Source organism: Chelonoidis abingdonii, chromosome 11, assembly GCF_003597395.2.
Source record: "Chelonoidis abingdonii isolate Lonesome George chromosome 11, CheloAbing_2.0, whole genome shotgun sequence".
Lineage (NCBI taxonomy): Eukaryota > Metazoa > Chordata > Testudines > Testudinidae > Chelonoidis > Chelonoidis abingdonii.
Window position 1 is genome coordinate 42480577 of NC_133779.1, and position 17212 is coordinate 42497788.

At 50.1% G+C, this 17212-nt stretch overlaps 1 protein-coding gene across 4 annotated transcripts in view; it reads right to left on the reverse strand.

The window, feature by feature from the left end:
- MAST3 (microtubule associated serine/threonine kinase 3) overlaps nucleotides 1–17212 on the reverse strand; it is a 64217-nt gene that overhangs the window by 12218 nt on the left and 34787 nt on the right. For all 4 annotated transcript variants that reach the window (XM_075070963.1, XM_032782835.2, XM_032782839.2 and 1 more), the window contains 15 exons: nucleotides 16157–16314; nucleotides 13662–13737; nucleotides 12213–12422; nucleotides 12010–12111; nucleotides 10946–11078; nucleotides 8826–8893; nucleotides 8171–8256; nucleotides 7243–7451; nucleotides 6070–6208; nucleotides 5673–5805; nucleotides 5292–5457; nucleotides 3786–3887; nucleotides 2600–2722; nucleotides 1326–1435; nucleotides 451–605 (listed from right to left, as the gene is read on the reverse strand). In XM_075070963.1, the coding sequence (XP_074927064.1) occupies nucleotides 451–605; nucleotides 1326–1435; nucleotides 2600–2722; nucleotides 3786–3887; nucleotides 5292–5457; nucleotides 5673–5805; nucleotides 6070–6208; nucleotides 7243–7451; nucleotides 8171–8256; nucleotides 8826–8893; nucleotides 10946–11078; nucleotides 12010–12111; nucleotides 12213–12422; nucleotides 13662–13737; nucleotides 16157–16314 (1970 nt within the window). The remainder of the gene's footprint in view (nucleotides 1–450; nucleotides 606–1325; nucleotides 1436–2599; nucleotides 2723–3785; nucleotides 3888–5291; nucleotides 5458–5672; nucleotides 5806–6069; nucleotides 6209–7242; nucleotides 7452–8170; nucleotides 8257–8825; nucleotides 8894–10945; nucleotides 11079–12009; nucleotides 12112–12212; nucleotides 12423–13661; nucleotides 13738–16156; nucleotides 16315–17212) is intronic.

A 17212-nucleotide genomic window follows, 5' to 3' on the forward strand; every position in this document is an offset into this window, starting at 1 on the left:
TGACCGAGGCTGGGGACACCACCACTGACACAGCACCATCACCATACCATAGGGCACAGCTCCTTGGGCCATTTCTCCAACTTCAGGGCTAACTGCACTGCTAGCAGCCAAGGTCCCTGCTCTGGGGACTTCACCATCTCATCGTGGTTCCAACCAGTCTTCTAGGAGCAGGACTTGCCCACTGCTGGATCTCCTGCCCACCCCCTCAGCAAGGAGACTCCCCCACCCTCTGTCAGGCGACTGCTGGGAGAAAACCCCTGTATTTTACCTAGAGCAGAAGCAAACCCCAGTACAAATGAGCGGCAGTGCCCAGGGCTGGCTGAGCTGCCAAGCCATAACAGTGTGAGAGCACACACCCCGCTCATCCCTGCTGCCTTCGGGAGTCCGCTTTCCCCTATAGGTACAGAAGCGTCGTGCTCCATGGAGGGAGATCTGGATAGTATGCACCACCTGGTCTCTGTGCCCAACAGCCGGCTCTTCTCTTCATCTCCTGAGCTCCTGTCCCACCGCTCTATCCTGTCCTCTTTCTCCTCGCTCTGACTGCGCTCGGAGGACGAGAAGGTCAAGTTGGAGTGAGCTGCCAGGTACTCAGAGCTGCTATACACCTGTAGCAAAGAGACCAGCAGAAGGCAGAGTTCAGCCACGAACCCACAGCACTTTACACTTTACGGTCCTGCCTCTGCCGGCATGGCTCCACCAAAGTCACTTGAATTAGCGAAGCAGAGACTCTGACCATACGTCTACAGGGATCACCCACCCACCAATGAAACGCTGCCACCTTTGAGGTCAAATAGCTACCACATCTCACAGCGCACAGCAACTCCACAAAACAATTCAGGACAGAGTGAAGAAGAATAAATCCAGGCAGATTCTAGAGAACAATCAGCCAAATGGGACCCTGATGAACACTCCAGGGTTAATTCTCCTACCCTGGGGCATGGTGCCATGGGATCCTTATCCCAGAAAAGTCAGGATCCAGACTTGAGTTCTCATGAAGGGCAGCACCTCTAGCAACACCTTCCTCCTTAGCACCATGCTGGGGTGCTGGTTCAGTGCTCACTTTGAATAGCACCCCCCCACCCCCTGTGAATCACCAGCAGCCTTTCCCAGAGCATTCCCTGCAGAGCTTTCAACGGTGCTCCTGCAGCAGGTCAGCCGATTCCCTGGGCTTTCCCTTGCCCAAGAGCTCAGAAAGCCCCTCTCAGGTCACTAGTAAAACCTGTGCTCTGGCAGAGAGTGACAGCTTGGGACTTTGGCCTCATGGGAGGGGGAAGGTCTCTCTAAACCCCCAAGCCCACTTGGTTCCACGGGGGCATTTCCAGTACCTTGCTGAAGCGGTGAGAGCACGATGAGAACTGGCCGATTTCCACAGATGATTCCTCATCGTTAGTTTCCTCATCCTCAGAGCCCAAATGACGGTACCTCTCAGAGCGAGCTGAAAGCAAGAAGTGATAATGCATCCAGGACTAGTCCTCCCATGAAGGTGGGTCACTCCTCCAGGGAGCTACAAACCCACCAACTTGGCCACACTCACTGTTTACAGAAAATAAAAACATCTCCCCTGCTCTCTGCCAGAGCCCCTCACCGCAAAAATAAAGGATGACGCAGGGATACCATCACTGTTACATGGGGACCAGTTCAGAGGGGCCCTGCTGGCCAAATGACACAGGGGCAGACCTCTTGCTTACAGTGCCAGAGGGCCACGGTTTAAATCCCAGGGAAGCCCTGGCACAGAAGTGAAAGTTATTTTCTTTTGCTGATGCTAGGAAGTTTTGGAATGGATCTTAAAGTTCATGCTTCAGGGCTTATGCCAGCCTCTAGATAATAGGGGATTAGGTTTCCTGCAGCTTCCTATGAAGTGTCTGGTTCTGACCACTGTCAGACAAAATCCTGGACTAGATTGACCATGAGTCTGATCTGGTCCAGCAAGTCCTATGTTCCTCAGCATGTGAACAGCCCATACTTTAAACACACCAAATTTCTAAATAATTAGGTCATCCGTGTCAGGCTTGCAGGAGTAGGGGAATTAACCATGCATTTTACAACCCCCAAAGTGACCCTGTGAGCCTCAGGTTACCGTGCACTCAGCCGTGCACTCATTTATCTCCAGCTTTAACCCCTGATGCACCATGTTTTTGCCAGGTATGCAGGTCCATGAGAAAGCAATGCCTTCTGGCATGCAGGGTAGAGCAGCGGGAGCTTTCGTCTCTATACACATTGCTGAGGCTATAGGCGTGTGCAAAATCCCACAAGTGAACCCTTCTGGCCACAGCCCTCTGCACTCAGCCTGATCTGCCAGTCCCTCCCACCGTGCCTGGCAGGTAGCGCATCAAGGAGGTTGTGAGCCAGGGCACCATCAGCAAAGGGCTTATCTGAGCAAACCGAAGGAGCTGGCGCACCTGGAGGCACTTCCGCCTGAGGAATAACCAGGAGAATATTACTCCATGCAGCAGTAACTTTATCATTTGTTTCTACAGCAAAGTCATTGTCAGAAATTTGCCCATAGCTTCCTGAGAGTATGTCTTTGTTCTGGATAATTCTACCAAGACTTACTGCTGGGACAATGGAGTCAAAGAGGAGAAGCAAGAATTGGCCTTACTGTCAAAGTAACTGGTATCATCCTCAGCCTCCAGCTGGGGAATGAATTCAGCCTTCTGCCGCAGCAGCCCATTCCAGTCCAGGTTGTGGAAGAAGGAATGATGCTTCACCTCATGGGCGCCACCTGGTGTCCAGCACAGAATCACATAGGTTAGAGCAGGCCTGACTTCAGGTCCCAGAACTGTCCCCACAGCCCAGGAGGCGCTCTCACTTTGGAAACAAGTTTATTTTTATCTGACCCCCAGGGCAGATGGCTTGGATAGAATGGAACCAGCTTGGATTTAGGTTCCCAAAGCCAATCCCAACCAACAAGGTTCACAAGACCAAAATCTGGCCTTGGCCTCCCCAGCACGTCTCTAACAACAGGACAGATTCTGCTCTCAGTTACACAAACAAAGGGAAATCCAGAGTAGTTCCTTGCCATTTACAGAGTTATGAGGCAGGATCTGGCCTATTGTCAATTATTGTTGGAGCTCTTATTAGCAAGGCAGAGAACAATGAGCAATGGCTAGAACAGGAGGAGACAGCAGGACACTAAGGCCGGAAAATACAGTGGCACAGAACTGTAGCTATGCCCTGGGCTGTATACACCAACAGAGGGGTAACAACTGTGCTAAGCCGGCAAATGCAAGAAGGTGAAGGTGAAAGGAAAGGCAAACAAAAAACTAGGTGGGAACCAGAGAGAGAAGTAGGGCTCTTCAGGACAGACACACCAACATTTCAACACCTGCCGGAGCCAGGAGCAGAAGCCGTGGGTTATTAAGCACCAGATGGCCACAGGGCATCAGGAGCATGCTTTAATCCCATCAAGTACCTACCCACATAGCGTGCCAACATGCAGTCAGCACTGCCCAGATTCTCCAGGGAAGCAGATCTCTGGAGGAGAGGGGAATGTTTCCACCCCAACGGTAGAATACAGTTTGTAGAAAAGCTATGCTCAAGGCTGAGATGGGCAGTACCACCATGAGGGAGCAAAGTCCACGACCCAGACGCTAAAGAAGAGCTCTTATAAACATGCTGGGGATACTTCTAATTGCCTAAGGCAGCGATCTCAAAGGTGAGACAGACATCAACTGAACAGACAAATGCTCATCAGCCAGGAGCCACTCCAGCCATCTCGCCGGTGACCATGCCCTGTGCTGCCTGGCGGATGTAAGCTGTAAAAGTAGGGTACAGTAAGTGCATACCGGTGCCTAATCGTTCCAGAGGGCAATGCCTCAGCAACCTCGTGATCAAATCCTGAGCATCAGCAGGAAGAGCTTCATCACCTTCAGGCCACACAATTTCATCTGAAACAAAATGGAAAATGATGAGGTGACCCCTTCCTTTGAGAGCAAAAGGCTATTTGCATCCAAACAGCCAGGGCAGAGAGCCGATCATAGACACACTGATTGGAGACTTGTAACTGACCACTCCACACATGACTTGCACTACACCTCCTGGGGCCCCGCATAGCTAGTGGTCTGGGACTCCATGCAGCGGGCACTCCAAGGCTGGCTGGGATAGGAGGGGGCAGAAAGCTGTAGATTCACGGCCTGTTTTTCTCACAATGAGCACCTCAGCCCTCCTTCCTTTATGGCTGCAGGGGCATCCCACTTGGGTCGGAGTTAGGAGCGAGTTGAAGGACGGTCATTATGACTTGGAACCTTAAGGCAAAGTACCTTTGCTAGGGAAGTTATTTTTGCACAAGAAAAATGCCACAGAGTAATGCAAAGCATGTGCTAGTCGCCTAACTCTGGGAAAGCTAAGACTCCCATGTCCACATTCAGTGACTTTAAAGCTACATCACAACCATCTCTCTGATTCACTAATCATATGGTGAGGGTGCTGCAAGACCTGGGTGACGCCCAACAACCTAATCCGAAGAGTTATTGTTACAAGAAAAATTAAGCAGCAATCAAAAGAGAAAAGTGAAATGGCAGCTGTACAAGGACAGCCTTGCAAGCCACGCTTCCCCCAAAGCCTGGGAAGGAAGCGAAACCCAACCAGACATGGCCCATCTACACTATGAAAACACCTATGTCTAAATCAGATGATGAAACATCCGGGTGGCCCAACTCTCATTCCAGAGCACACCATGCTAAGGAACAGCATTCGAGTGCAGGCAACAATTAGGCTGTGCATTCTCCTAAGCCAGCTTCCAAAACATCTTCATCCTGTCCTGGGTAGGGAATACATTGTCCTTCCTCCTTCACCTGGAGTCAAAAGGAAGCAGAAATAAAAAGGAATCTGTTCATTTAGAGGATCCCAACCTCCTTGGGGCCACTGAATCACTTCAAAAGACTATGTGCCTGACCCAGTACCTGCCACCTGCGAGCCAGCTGCACACACTAACCTGCTCCTACACCCAGCCATAATCATGAGAGAAGCCCAGGAACCTCTGCAGACAAATGTTCATTGGTAAGCCTTTGTAAAGCCCTTTGAGAACCTTGGATGGAAGAGGTTACAGAAGGGCAAAATCTCATCTTGTTAATAAGCAGATGAGCTGTGCTCCGGGGCCTATAACAGGAAGCGGTGCCCGCATGGTTCAGAGTCTTAGTGTCCCGGAAGCACTAACCCGAATACCCAAATGCCCCATATCTGGTGCTGATATAACACAAGAAAAAGAAGGGCTAGGAACACTCAGACACAGAAAGCTCCTGGAACGAAGACAAGACGATGGCTCAGGGTATTGACCGTTGCTGGAGACCTACCGCTGATCACCTGTCCAAAGAGCTCTTCTGGGGTGTCTCCAAAGAAGGGGACGCAGCCCACGAGGAACTCATACAGGATGATGCCCATGGCCCACCAGTCGACAGGCTTCCCGTAGCCTTGTATTAAGATCACCTCTGGCGCAATGTATTCGGGAGTGCCACACACCTGCATTCAAAGAGGTGTTGGTAATACTGGAACCTCTGCTCTCCACAGCAGCCCAGGCACTGCTGCAGCGTGCCCAGAACTATGCTGTCTCCGAGGTGGGAAGATATGGATACAGCATTCCCTCCCTACCCCCCAGGGACCAAGAGAGATTGTTTGAACCAATGGCCCCATCCACTACAGTGTGGGATCTGAGCCTACCAAGATCCTGGATGTACCTGCTTGTCCATGAACTCCCGAGTGTCCTTCTCAATGTGCCCTTCATACAAGTTTGTGGTCATATTCATCAGCCCAATCTTTGACAGGCCAAAGTCTGTTAGTTTGATGTGGCCCATCGAAGTGATTAACAAACTGCAGGAGAGAAGATGCACATGTAATCTCACTGGCTCGCTCCCTAGCAGAGCCTGGTAGGAAGCAGGGCCCCACTCCAAGAATTACATTGAAAAGGCTGGCTGCTTTCTGCTCATGACTTGGAATCACTCAGGCAGAAGCAGCTCCCATCACTGTCAGTGGGGAAAGGACACACAAAGGAACCTCCCACCCCTTTCCTCACTTTAGAATCTGACAGCCTCTTCCCCAGGCTCCTCCAACCCTGAGCCCCCTTCCTGTCCTTACTTGTCAGGCTTCAGGTCCCTGTGCACAATCCCGTAGTTGTGAAGATATTCCAGAGCTAGAACAGTCTCTGCAAAGTACATCCGGGCCATGTCGACTGGCAGAGGACCCATGTTCTTCAGTAACGCGGCACAGTCCCCACCTACAAAAACATACAAACTCTCCATGAGCCACAGGCAACTGTGCAGCGTGCAGGACTGGGCTGAAGGCATCCTCATGTATTTCAAGCAACCTCTTCTTAACAGGAACGTAGGGCTCCCTACACCAAATCAGACCCTGAGCTGTCAAGTCCTGGATACTGCCTCAGAGTGGCCGCAACCCAATGCTAGAAAGAGGAAAAGTATCCCTGGCCAATTGCATATGGCAGAAAAGCCTTTCTTTCTGAACCTGCATGGCCACTGCTGCTCTGCTTCAGGTAGCACTCAGCTCTCCAGTTTCTGGAATGTTGCATTGGTACAAGCGGAGAACAGCGGTCAAAGATTGAGACACATCAGAGGCCACTCCAGCAAGGAGGGTCTATTGCAGCTCAAAGACGTTGGTTACCTGGCGAATGCATGTTTGTGACATGTTTCGATGCAGATGGACAGGAGAGGCTGGCAGAGGGAACAGACCAGAGACACTAAATCACCATTCACAGTACTGCTTCAGAAAGAAGACTAGATTAAAGCAGGGGGGTACTTTTAATTTACTCTATTCCAAAACAATGCCAGTGGCTAATACCACTTCGCCCTGCGCACACGCACACACCTTGCAGAACCCTAAGAGGATTTTTTTCAGAGAGGGAAACGGAGGCAGAGAGAGGGTAACATGAAGGAGCACCTGTCTCCAAGTCGTTTGCACAGACCAAGCTCCTCTCTCAACAGGTAGCAGATGGTTTTGGAGTCTCTGCTCTGCGAAGGAAAGAGGATTCTCCATTCCTGCAGGAACAGGACAGGCACGGGGAACAGAGGGCAGTGTGACATGTGCTCACACAGGACATCACAGAGACACTCAGCACCGAGGGGCCTGATGGCCATGACAGCTAAAAGCATTCTCAGGCCACAGCCTTCACTTTGGGGATCTTTGTTTTCCTACCCTAGGACGGCAGGTTAAGAGTTTTGTTTTGTTTTAAATCTGTTCTAACAATCACAGTGTAAAGCCACCATTCGGCCCTTGGGTGACCAGCTTTGCTCTCACCTTCCACGTACTCCATCACCATGCACAGGTGCCTTTTGGTTTCAAAGGAGCAAAACATGCTGACCACAAAGGGGTTCTCGGCAAAGGTTAGAATGTCCCTCTCCACAAACACCTGCTGGATCTGGTTCCGCAGAATGAGGTTTTGCTTGTTAATTTTCTTTATAGCAAAACGCTGCCTGGTCTCTTTGTGTCTCACCAGATACACGGCCCTAGGAGGGGAGAAAGCGATGATAGCCCCCTCCACGCTGCAAGCACCGCAGGGGTCAGTACTGAGTGCATGGGGCTCCCACAGCTGCTGTCAAGTGTATCCACCAGAACAGCTGGACTTGTTGCTTCAAAACACTTGTAAAGCATCGAGAAACCTGTGTCTCCCACCACCTGGAGCAGTTCCCAGTGAGAGCAAGCAGGCGCTCAGGACTCTGACATGGGGTTTCAGGAGGTTAGCCACTAACCTGCCAAGCACTGCGCTCCCCACGTGCAAAGGGTGATATTTGACAAGTCAATTACAACGGGCATTTGCAAGCAGGCTGCCAGCTGCATCCTCTTACTGAACACTGGCCTTATTTACAACACCAGCAGCGAGGCAGGCGCCCTTGTCAGACATGGCAAGCTGCTCCTCGCCAGGAGGATTTATGTGCAGTAGCTGTAACGACACACTCAATGGAGTCGCGTTGAAGTGCCAAGACCGACACAGTAAACAAGATACCTGGCCTGCTCCGTCCCTCTCTGCACTCACCAGCATTGGGCCTTCTTTCCAGGGGAGCTGGTCTTGCTCAGACCAGGCCCAATACTAAGGTGATTAGTTCACTCAGATCCTTTGCAAAAAGAAGCCAGTGTTTGCAGCCATGAGTGCATTGCTCAGCGCAGTCCCAAGCTGGTAAGCTCCTGAGCACCCTGCACTGAAACAGAGGCTCTCTCTCCAACTTACCCATAGGCCCCATTGCTGATCAACTTGATGGTCTCAAAGTCGCTCTCACAGGGTTTCCTCCGAGAAGTGGCAGCTGATGCCCGGCTCTGCATGAGACACACACAAAGGGGTGTTTGATCTTTCTGCACATCCTGGCGCTGTGACTGTAAATACAGTGCATGCGTCCCCTCCACCATTAGCTAGCCCTGGGAAACGCTCCTGCCCACCCTTCCCTACCCTATGCTGTCCATCACACAAAGGGACGCTTTCTTGCTAAAAGGGGCTAGCGTGACCAGTAAAAGCAAACTTAAACCTACACTCAAAGCAGGCTGCTGCTGCTCAGCATCCTCAGAAGCCACCACATCAGAAATCAACTGCACTTTGCAAACTGTGGACTGTCAAGTCAAAACTGCCTTAAGCACATGCCCGTTCCACGTGTCCAGGTGCCAATTGGAGGATCCATGTACAGGAACAGGGGTGTCCATGAGATATGTACCTTCAAAAATTCACACAGTTTCAGCAACCCTCTATGGATGGACAATTCAAACTCCAAGCTCCCTGGGAATGCAGACAGCCTCCTGGCATTGCCTTCTACGGGATGCCAAGAGTTAATTTGCTCAGTGTCAGAGAAGCTGGTTGGGAAATGCGAACACTAACTCAGGCTGGACGGCCTTACCTCATGGGAATCATCATTCTCTGGGGTCATGGTGTTCCCACTATCAAAATGATCCAGCTGAACCATTTCTGCAGAAAAATGGAAAGAGCTAGCTGTCAGGAATTCAACAGACTACACAGACATGCTGCTGCTGTTTCAGAGGGAGGAGGAACTGAAACCCGTTTATCCTGGATTAAAGGAACTCCACTGAGATTTGCACACTGCTCCCTTCTGGAGAAGTTCTTTGTAAGAAAATTGACCACCTTTTCTAGACATAGGTTTGACCCTGCTGCCTCAACTAGTATCATGCTAGCAGAAGGTGCCGTCTACACATAAAAGATGCCTCGCACAAATTAACTGAGCAACCTGCACTGGGTGCCAACTTCACCAAAAGCCGCAGAGATGTTTTTCCTGGCCTACTCCCACTGCATTGTCTGGGTTTGCTGCACACACAACCCCTCTGCAGCCAATATTCTGACTGCTCAACAGGATGAGATGGGCTGCTATATATGTGGGATCAGCATACTGGTCTGGATAAAGAACACATATAAAACTCTGCCCACATCGAGCCTCTGCCATCGTCAAGTGCTTGACTAACTTCTGGTCTCTCACCCATCCCTCTGCAACTCCAGGCTCAGTTCCTCCTAGGGCTGGGAGCACCAAAACACCACGAGGAAGCTTGGCAGGCAGCATGCAGCCTGACTCACGGGTATCTGTCCGAATGGAAGCTTCACGCTCATTGAGGCCTTTACCACTAACAAAAACTAATGCCAAAAGTAAACAGTGTCACCATCCATCCCCCACTCTGTGCTCCGATGTTTCTGCAGACACCCATTAACAACTTTGTAGGCACAACCTCTTTGATGTCTGCCTGCCTGAAGCCCCATTCATGCTGGGAAATTCAGGGTCCTGGCATCAAGGGGTTAAACATTTATATAATTCTAACTACTCTGCACAGTCCTTTCTGCATTCTCCCACATGCCTTGGCTTTCCATGGATTAAGTGTTCTTGAAAGTAATCTACTGTATTTAATATGTAGCAAGCGATAATGAAGGAGAATTTGGTTCTGGCATGGAGAGACTTGGATACAGTCCTGGAATGCACATCCCACTCCACTGCCATAGTCCAAGCATGGGTGAGTTTGGAAGCTGATGCACTTTTATCCCTGCACAGACTGCTTCAGCACTGTGTGCTAATCCCTAGACAAGCAATCTGAACCCTCACTACCACAGCATAGAGAGGGGTACATTTCCAACAACAACAACTTCAAGGCTAATTCCAATCAGTATCAGTCAGAACCTGCTGAAGAAAGAGTTACCTGTTGGTTTGAGAGATCTCCTGTTTGACCTCAGAAGCATCTATTCCAATGCAATGTGTAAGGAATAGGAGGCAGAGTTAACGATGCTATCGGAACCTTAACATTTGGGCAAATAACATCGCAGCCTGAATTCTGCATGAACACGGATTTTTGGATGCAATGTTTATACTCTTACCAAAGAGCAAGATCCAGTGGGGAGAAAGCACAAATCCCATCCTGCAGCAGTCACCTGCACTGCAGGACTGGGAGGGGGTTACTGCCTTATGCATACGTTAGGAAACATCTGTACTGTCAATTCACCAGAGTTGAGGGGAAAGGGCAGCCCAGAGGATACATCAACAGCTACCTAGACCCGCCCTGCTGGCTGCATAGCGATTGCTGACAGTCCTGCCGCATCTGCTTTGGTTTCATTTCATAGTGCGGGTCCATCTCTGTCATTCTGCCCAGCAGCGAGATGTGCTGGAGCGACAAGCTTTCGGTCAGTCCGGGAGCACTTTCAGTACAGGCAGGGGCAGCACAAAGGTCTCCACACCATGCTGCCATGCCACCACCCCGCTTTGCCTTGGAGGTGCCACCCTTCAAAGAGCCTGTTCAGTCCTTCTTCTTTGGCTGAGAATGCCAGCAAAGCTGCCATTAGCGTTAACTGCAGCGGTGACTTTTGGGATTTGGGCAGCTCCTAGCCTGGGAGTAGCAGAGACCTTCCAACACATGCTAGCTCTGACTAACTGGCAGCAGCCATGTGTGAGAGGCTCCCGCTCCTGTTCCTGATCCCCTGCCTGGTCACTCAGCCAGACACAGTCCAAGAGCTGTAAAACATCCCTACCCTCCAGAGGGTTCTTGGCAAGCCCCAGCTGGCTGATGATGTACCGCGGGATATCAGTTTTTATTCCTTGGCCCACTTTAGCATGTCCTTCCACGGCTTCCAGAAGATGATAGAATTCCTCAGGATCAAACTCCTAGCCAAAGGAGAAATATTGCAGTCAAGAAGTGAGTTCTGCCTGTGTGTCCCTAAATAACAGCACCTCCACCACCACATAGGCTACTTCCCCAGAATAAGGCTAGACACGATGCTGTGTCCCAGGCATCACAGTGCGCTGGCACATACGTATTCTTAAACGGAATTAGAGTCACCATCATAGATTGCGATGATAGGGTTCCCTTTAGCTCTGGAGTTACGGGATGCTACCTGGGCATCAGAACTCTGCAGGAGAACCATAGCTCCCCTGATCTTGGCTCTGTGTCTGCGTTTCCAGTGTAATCCCTCCTGGCTGAAAAATCCATCCATGTGCCCATGTCCTAGAATTCAGGGGGCAAGCTGGCTGTATGCCTGAGCTGGCATACCTACTATTCCTTCTGGCTGTTAATGATTCTCAGACTAGCCCTACTGAGAGAGATTTGGAACCGTGCCACCAATAACTTTAGGTTTTCTAGGTGGATTAATAACCAAAGGAGAATGTGTGTTGGAGGTTAAGTGTAACGGATAAAAGGTAGAGATGGACAAGAAAAATAGATTAGACATTCCCACCTCACAAGGAAACCCAGCAACGTCCTATACTGTAATATTCATGGATTTAAAGATCTGAATGTCTTCATCGTCCCCCTCTGGTCCCCGACCAAGTTCCTTACCGGTGAGTCTGAAGCCCAGTGGCTGGGTTAGCAAGTACAGTCAAGCTTGTGTTAGGGTTACACAGTTACTGCGCACACAACAGAGGAGCTGCACTGCTGTTCAGTTGTTGGGTGCACGAATGTGGATCAAGCTGTTTTGCGGGAAGTGATTCTTTCTAATTTATTTCATGAGTAACGAGCACTTCCCTTTCCAAATGAGGCATACCTATGACAGAGACCTGCATATGCGCACAGCCTGGCAGGCCACTCAGTACTACTTACCAAGCACTCCAGAAGGCGGGCAGGGCGGGATATTATTAGCAGCAGCTTCCTGACCAGCTGGTCAATGAACCTCACTTCCTCACTCTCTGAACGCTCCTGAGCCTACAGAGAACGAGACAAATGTCCAGGTCACCAAACAGCCAGTGTCAGTGGGAGGCCAAGGTTGGGAGGAGGGGGGATTGTCAGAACACGCGAACACTCACATCGTGGAGCAATTTCTCCAGTTTCTCCTGCAGCTCCATGAAGTAGCGTGATGTGATGAGAGCTTGTTGGGACTTGGCCAGGCAGTCTCGGGCCAGCTCAATGATCTGATGGTGGATGAACCCCAGCACGCCATCAGCAAGGGGCAGCATACTGCTCGACGAGCAGCTAGTGATGGTCCCCTGCAGGCGCTCCTCCATCTGCGCTGTGGCCTGCAGGGCAGAGCAGGAGATGACTACAGTGGGACTGAGACCTTTGTTAGCCATCAGCACAGCTGACCCTGTGCAAACTCCTGCTGCAAGTGCGCTGCCCCGGGGCAAGCCATGACCTGCATAAGTGAAGCACACTTACACTAGGGGCCACATCCTCAGCTGGAGTGAACTTGGAGCTATGGCAGTTTACACCAGGCGAGGCTCTGGCCCTGTGGTTTGCACAGGTGCAGCTACCTCAACTGGCTAAAAGCCCCAGTCCACACCCAAGCCTGTGTTCATTTAGCGAGCGAGCAAGAGAGAGAGCAGCCATTCCTGAACATCCTTCTGAGAAGAGTGCAGAGCAGATCCTTGTGGTCCAAACACTCCTAACTGCAGGACAGGCCTCTCAGTATGACAGTGCATGAGAGATAGGTCATTTCCAAGAGATCTGGCACTCAGCAGTTACCAGCTCTTTCCCCACATAAACCTTTAAGTAGCAATATATGAAACCACAGGAAGGATGAAAACAAAGGGGCTTGTTGCTTTGTCTATTATCTCCCCGGGCAGGCTCGCAGCCGGGAAATTGTCAGCTGACAAAATGGAAAAGCCTGCTTCTGGAAGCTATGTTAACTCTGAGCTGCTGTGCCCAAGCAATGCAGCACATAAGCCTGGATCCCAGCTAGCACAGAACCAGAGGCTGGCACGCACTGGGCTGTCCTTTATGACTGCAGCATGCCAGCAGTGTACAAAATAGTTGTACTAATCCTCACATTAGGGATGTGCTGGAAAGAATGTTCCTCTTATGTATGCGACTTTGAGCTGTGCCATGGCACCCTAGGACCAGTGCAGCTGTACAAACAGCCAGAATGAGAATTTCCCTGATTTTGTGATATTATGTCTCGCTATTTTAGACTGTGCTGCAACTGCACTGATATTGTTTCATTTGAAAATCTCAGCACAATATTCACGTGTTCACATGGACATTGTTTTAACCAAAAAGTGGTCTCCAGAGACTGTTACTGAGACAGTTTCATGTTGCTGCAGTAACACATGCTGCACAGTGACCAGGAGAGGACATTATGAATCTTTTGCTCTCCCCCGAGTGAATTACCAGGTTTCCAGCCCCCTCATACACTGCCCCTGTAAGGTACACTTTGTGTCCCAGGACAAAGAACAGAAATGATTTTGCTGGGGACTGAACTGCTGAAAAGCCAAAGATACATTATGTTTGAATCATCTTTCTGAGCTTTGGGCAGTTACCTTCGGGAATCGTTCCTTGTAGACGTGATTCATCATAACAATCTCATTATCAAAAGCTCCACTTGTTCGTCCAGGGCTGGGGGGAAAGAACAGGTTTATCTTCAGAAAACCAGGTAATTATGGTTTGTGCAGTCTTAAGTGCCTCTGGAGACTCATCACACTTTGTTTTATAGTCAACTGCCACGTTTCACAAGCCATTAAAGCACATTCACACCAAGCACTCAGCATCCCGACAGGCACCTCCACCCCTAAATACAGCTCCCCAATGCACCTCAGCAGCACCAACAGCAAACAACTCACTGCTGCCCCTGAAGCTTCCCCTCTGGAACTGCTCATCATTCCTGACTTGTGGACCATCCCCCACCACATCCCCCATCAGCACCCCTACCAGTTAGTCTACCACAGAGCTCTCCAGGAGGACAGACTGTCTGATCTGAATAACTGTCTGCAATAAGCTATTCCGACCTCCAAACTCATGGCATTTATAAGCCAAGGTAGCTTTGAATCTAGGTCTCCAGAGCTGAGAGACTAATGCGTCCATTAAAGAAAGGGCTTGTCCTTTTGTTTTCCCTTGGAGTTATAATTCCTGCCCCAGTCCCAGCAAAGTATAACGCCATTGGAGAGATGCCTAGACCACAGTCAACTGGGAGCAGGCCAGCAGTGTGACAGACACCCAGGGTCTCTTGAGCTGCTGCTGTAGTTGCCTCTTCACCGCTGGCAGCAAAAAACTGAGCTTTGTTTTTTACAGGGCACAGAGGGATCTTCACGTGAACTGTTTATTTGTTTTAGCCCACCAGTGAATTCAGCACCCTCCTTTCTCCCTTGGACACAATGCCGCCACCGGAATCTTAATCCTGTTACACAAAGCCAGTTACAGAGAGCAGCCACCAACTCGTTAACCAAGATATAACAAATGCCAAGCTCAAAACCAGTTTCAGCTCTCTCCCTGTTCTCATTTCAGTGACTAAGAAGTAAGCCACAGCTTAGCAAGGGACTCTTTGTACATGCTATGTACAAGTGATGGCAGCCATACAACTAGCATTTCTTTGGTAAAACATTCATCCACTTGTAAAGCCCTTGAGATAATTAATCTAATTTTAATGAAATTTCAGGCAACAAGGCCCAGGACCAATTACAGCTCTCGCCCAATAAGAATCCAGGGAAGCCTGGTTACAAATGAGGCCTCTAAACACATTCGACAACGGGAAAAGGTATTTAACTGAAATATTCCCTGTAAGGATGCAAACTTGCTGCACTTGACAACTGGAGAACAAACCAATGAATGGAAACGTGACATTCCAATGCACAGCAAGTTTAGCAAGGGGCACTGTCAGACTCAGGAGATCTGCATGTTTAGTCTATTTTAAGTTGCAAAAGTTGAGGAGGAGCTGCCAGGCACTCTGGCTTGTACTTCTCTGCTGCACTCCCATGCTGGACCTTTCTTGTGAATTTCATGCAATGTGCCTATGTACAAGAAGGGAACAGACAGATGCATCTACACACAAATACACTGCATGAAATCTGTGAGAATGCTGTATACCTGCTTGCGGTTCTGGGTCTGAAAAAGCAATGTTTGTGGAGAACGGGGGTGAGGGAAGAAAAAAGGCATTGCAAACAGATGTACCCAGAGCATCTAGCTTTTATTTAATACACACAATGCTTCTAGATCTAGTTACATAAACAGATTTTTTTAAATCTTTCAACCGTAAGTCTGATTCCTGGGCTCTTGACTTTGATCCTAACCTGCAGCAGAGTCTGCAAGGACAGATTTTCAGGTATGCCCTGATCTGATCTTAGGATCAGTTGAGAATTTACCTCTCAGTGTGCTGTGACCCACCCAAGGGTCAGTGTGAAGGCATGAGTCCCAACAGCGGGACACAAAACAAACATAACAAGGCACTTCAAACAAAGCTTCTGTAATCTCAGCTTCAAGAGCCTGTGTCTCAGGTGTAAACAGTTTCCAGTAACAAAAGCCTGAGGCTAGCAGACTTGTGTATGGCCGGTCCACCAAGTACAAAGGACAGCCTCCCGAGAGGCCCGGGAGCGCCAAAAGGATTAGCGTGAGATTTACTGCACTGTGCTTTGGAATCAAACTCCTGCCATTTTCCATTCGTGGAAGCTCTGCAGGGAAAGCAGTGGCATTTCTGTAGAACAGTGTCTGTGTAGTAAAGCATAAGCAGTACCAAGTTTCACAGCACCAGACTCTAACGGAAAGCAGAGTCAGACTGGTGGTCAGCATTAGTGGTACAACCAACCTGTGACCGGGCTATTCCACACCTGTCTACTAGGGGGCATCTTGCACTTTCCTCTGAAGATGCGCGTGCCAGCCTGCGTCAGACAGAGATGGGCCTGCTCCTGTCTGGCAGTCCCTAGGACAATGAAATGCCTCCTTCACCAGCATCATTTACAGGCATCCAACACAAAATCTCGCACACGTACACACACGCACACGCGCGCATTTTGGAAAGCCTGAGGCAGCCAGAGGCTTTGGATACCTGAGGCTCCTGGATCGTGGCCGCAGGCAGGGGGAACGGCGCCCCTCCTCGTCCGTGACACACTCTGTGCTGCGGAAATGCTTAGAGAGGAAATGCAGCTCATCCAGGGTGGGCTGGTACGGTAACTGGTGCAGCCGCTCCTGAGAGGATGAAGACGACTGGATAGAACAACAAATGCAAGCAGTTAGGAGCAAGCTAAATTCCTCCATTGGAGCAGGACGGAAACAGAGAGTTCATTAGAAACAGTTCCCTTGGACCCCTTTACTAGACTGGAAATACTGACGGGCAGCCTGTGGGCCTTGCTTTTTACAAACGCTCCCAAATTTGCTGCACATAAGTGTGAAAAATGGATTGCGTTCGCCACCTCAACCATGACATCAGGCACTTACAGATCTGACCTGCGACTCCTCTGCTATTCGAGCTCCCTACAGACCCTCAGTCCTAGTCTGCAGAATCCTCTTCTGTTACAGCTCTGGGCTCCCCAAACAGCTCCATAGTACACCCCAACCCAGCCATGCAGCCCCCAGGATTCATTTGCAAAAAAAGAACCCGCCACCTGCAAAGTGCTGCAGCTAACTCAGAAGCACATTGTAAAAATAACATCTGAACAAAACATCTGGCCATGCAGAGAAGCCCCAGAGAATGCAGTGTTGAGGAATGGAGACTACAGAACTCAGGGGAGATTTAAACCCTATGTCACATGGTGGCACTGGCCCCTTCGGAGGGAGGAGAGTCCAGAGTCTCTGAATCCCAGTTACGCTTAAAAGAGGCACCTGGGCCTGAGGAGACAGACTGGGTGAGTCAGGTGAGGGCGCTAGGGACCAGAGACTGGAGAATCATGAGGGATCATGAAGCCCTACTGAGAAAAAGGGAGGAATGGTCAGGAAGCCAGTGGCGGGGGCCACCCAGCCCACCTTCCGGTGCCAGACAGCCAGAGCCGGGAAGCTGAGAAGGGCTGGGAGACCAGATGGGGCTAGCCTGCCAGATCTTCCCATGCCAGAGAAGGCAGGAGATGTCTGCTGGCTCTCTGGGCTGTAGAGCTGAAGCCAGAGGACC